General features: G+C 34.4%; 1 protein-coding gene across 1 annotated transcript in view; it reads right to left on the bottom strand.

Moving 5' to 3' along the window:
- Positions 1-1,020: 1,020 nt before the first annotated feature.
- Positions 1,021-3,481, bottom strand: part of LOC116851279 (protein ALP1-like) — a 33,625-nt gene continuing 31,164 nt past the window's right edge. Inside the window, exons 4-7 of the mRNA XM_032830561.1 lie at positions 2,011-2,477; positions 1,834-1,933; positions 1,708-1,756; positions 1,021-1,552 (exon numbers count right to left, since the gene is read on the bottom strand). Coding sequence (XP_032686452.1) covers positions 1,314-1,552; positions 1,708-1,756; positions 1,834-1,933; positions 2,011-2,477 — 855 coding nt within the window. The 3' untranslated portion in view covers positions 1,021-1,313. The remainder of the gene's footprint in view (positions 1,553-1,707; positions 1,757-1,833; positions 1,934-2,010; positions 2,478-3,481) is intronic.

The raw sequence follows: 3,481 nt of genomic DNA, 5'->3' as shown, positions 1-3,481 counted from the left end.
TGATTAGAGACATTTGTAGGGTCCCTTGGAACAGCGACTTGTGATTGGACTGTGTCCAATTGCCCCGTGTCCAACTGATATACACCCATTTCGGAAGGCAGCCTGTAATTTACTAATTACTGTACTAATTAATGTACTGTAATTTTTCTAATAAGTTGTTCTGATTAAAATGTGATTATTCTAATAAGTTGTACTGATTATACTGTGATTTTTCTAATAAGTTATACTGATTGTACCCTGATTATTATAATAAGTTCTACTGATTGTACTGTGGTTATTCGGGAGCGGTATACTTGGACACGGTGCATTTGGACACAACCAATCACAGCACCGTGTGATTAGAGACATTTGTAGGGTCCCTTGGAACAGCGACTTGTGATTGGACTGTGTCCAATTGCCCCGTGTCCAACTGATATACACCCATTTCGGAAGGCAGCCTGTAATTTACTAATTACTGTACTAATTAATGTACTGTAATTTTTCTAATAAGTTGTTCTGATTAAAATGTGATTATTCTAATAAGTTGTACTGATTATACTGTGATTTTTCTAATAAGTTATACTGATTGTACCCTGATTATTATAATAAGTTCTACTGATTGTACTGTGGTTATTCGGGAGCGGTATACTTGGACACGGTGCATTTGGACACAACCAATCACAGCACCGTGTGATTAGAGACATTTGTAGGGTCCCTTGGAACAGCGACTTGTGATTGGACTGTGTCCAATTGCCCCGTGTCCAACTGATATACACCCTGCTTATTCTAATAAGTTATACTGATTGTACTATGATTTTTCTAATAAGTTATACTGATTGTACTATGATTTTTCTAATAAGTTGTACTGATTGTACTGTGATTATTCTAATAAGTTGTACTGATTGTACCCTGATTATTATAATTAAAATATAATTATCGAAATTTAACTTTCTTTAAATACTTTCCAGGGCGAGATGGTTTAATGAAAATTTACACAAGGGCGGTTGATACTTATGCAGTGGTTATAAATATCAATCACAACACGTATGAGTAATATTATACAAATTTTAAAATTATTTTATTATACTATACTTTGCGCTATAAAATCATGAAAATTTAACTTGTGAAAAATACAAATATTATCATATTACTTTTTATTAGTTTACAAATGTTCTTCGGAGCTCAAAATTTTCAGCCAAATAATTTTTCAGAGTATCCCTTATCTGACTAGCAACAAAGTTATCCAAGTTTCGAATTCTTGTTTGTTCTGGCTGCTGCATTTCGGCTTGTGATTCTGTTACTACATGTTCCCATGCAGATGAAAATGTTTCTTTTCACGTCTCGACTATGTTGTGTAAAATACAGGCGGCTGATACTATGTGTGGTACGTAAGTATAGTATACGTCAATTCGTTTAAGTAATCGTCGCCAGCGAGCTTTCAGCCTTCCAAAAGCTATTTCTACACATACGCGAGCAGAATTAAGATATACATTGAAAGATTCTTCCTCAGGAGTGAGACGAGCACTTTTAGTGTATCCTTTGATGAGCCATTCCAGTAGTGGATAAGCAGGATCTCCGGGAGCGGTGCACTTGGACACGGTGCATTTGGACACAGCCAATCACAGCACCGTATCATTAGAGACATGAGATTTGTAGGGTCCCTTGGAACAACGACTTGTGATTGGACTGTGTCCAATTGCCCCGTGTCCAACTGATATACATCCGGATCTCCTATTATAAGATAAGGCACTGACACATTTAATACTGTTTTTGTTTCCTGAAATATAAGTTTTATGTTAATTTTATGATATTATAATAGTAACTTTAATAAAAAATAAAACATTTTTAACAAACTTCGGGAATTAATAAATTATAGTTCTTGTACAATTGTGAAGTCTGAAAAACTGCAGCATCATGACATGATCCAGGTGTACCACAGTAAATATTACGAAATCTGAAAATAATAACGTTAATCAATCATTTCATTAAAGATAAAAGTAGTAAATGAAGAAATGATACACTTGCATGTACCTATAATTGTGATCTACAACCGCTTGCAATATTATAGAGGGCCATCCTTTTCGATTTATGTAATCTCTATATCCATCGCTAGGAGGAAGAATGGGAACATGCGTTCCATCAATTGCTCCAATTAATTGTGGAATATGCGTTTTCTTCTCAAAAACCGTAGCTATTTTATGGCACTCATTCTTGTCAGGCATAGTTATGCAAGAACTCATTAGTTCTGCATTAATTGCATCAATTACTTTATGAATACACTTCCATACAGTTGCCTTATGAATCCCAAAATTATTTCCAACTATGCGATATTCACAGCTAGATAAGAAATACAGGCAGACAGCGACCTGCTTTTCCACCGATACTGGTTCTTGGGTTTCTATCTGGTTTATATTTGGAGCGAGCTGTTCTCGTAATTCATCGCCTAGAAAGAAAAAAGTTTCTTTTGTCATTCTAAAGGTTTCTATCCAGTCTTCAACCTTAAAATGACCATTAACAATTCGATGCCACCAGTCAAAACTTCGTTCTTTCATCCATATTCCTCTTTGTCGTGGAAATTGTAATATAGGTCCAAGATCAAGGAAATGATTTGGTGAAGTTAAGCTTAACAAGTGTTGTAATATATATTCTTTTGAACGTCTCCGCCGTTTAGTCAAAATGTTTAGGATATGTAATATATGTTGCAGAGTCACATTTTCTACAATTTTCAAATATGTGGCAACAAACAAGTGTATTCTTTCCATATTCTCCTCGATTAATAATAACCTCGATTGATAGGGTGTATATCAGTTGGACACGGGGCAATTGGACACAGTCCAATCACAAGTCGCTGTTCCAAGGGACCCTACAAATGTCTCTAATCACACGGTGCTGTGATTGGCTGTGTCCAAATGCACTGTGTCCAAGTGCACCGCTCCCGATTAATAACCTAAAATTTTAATTTCACTTTGAGTTAAATATTTTACTATATAAATAATTATTCTGATTTCTAAATTCATAATATAACCTAAAAAGTTAATTTTATGTGGTAAGTTATTTAAATACTATTATTTTTACATTCAGATTACACTCTAAAAAGTTAATTTTATTTGGTAAGTTATTTAAATACTATTATTTTTACATTCAGATTACACTCTAAAAAGTTAATTTTATTTGGTAAGTTATTTAAATACTATTATTTTTACATTCAGATTACACTCTAAAAAGTTAATTTTATTTGGTAAGTTATTTAAATACTATTATTTTTACATTCAGATTACACTCTATCACGAAAAGCTTTTTATTTTTTATACTTTTATGTTGGTACTAATGGAAATCCTTAACTCACTTCACTCGACAGGGGTGCGTTCGAAAACACTGAAAGTCCACGACGGAAAGTGGCTGGGGTGCGTTTGAAAACATCATCCGTGTGTATTTTGTCACACTCAGATCGTTCGAAAACCCCTAGTGGGCACACTGACCATGCGACCATGGCCGTTCGAAA

The sequence above is a fragment of the Odontomachus brunneus genome, unplaced genomic scaffold (assembly GCF_010583005.1).
Source record: "Odontomachus brunneus isolate Ranch 3 - 2012 unplaced genomic scaffold, Obru_v1 Obru_scaffold_170, whole genome shotgun sequence".
Taxonomy (NCBI): Eukaryota; Metazoa; Arthropoda; class Insecta; order Hymenoptera; family Formicidae; genus Odontomachus; species Odontomachus brunneus.
This window is presented reverse-complemented; position numbering and strand designations above follow the sequence as displayed.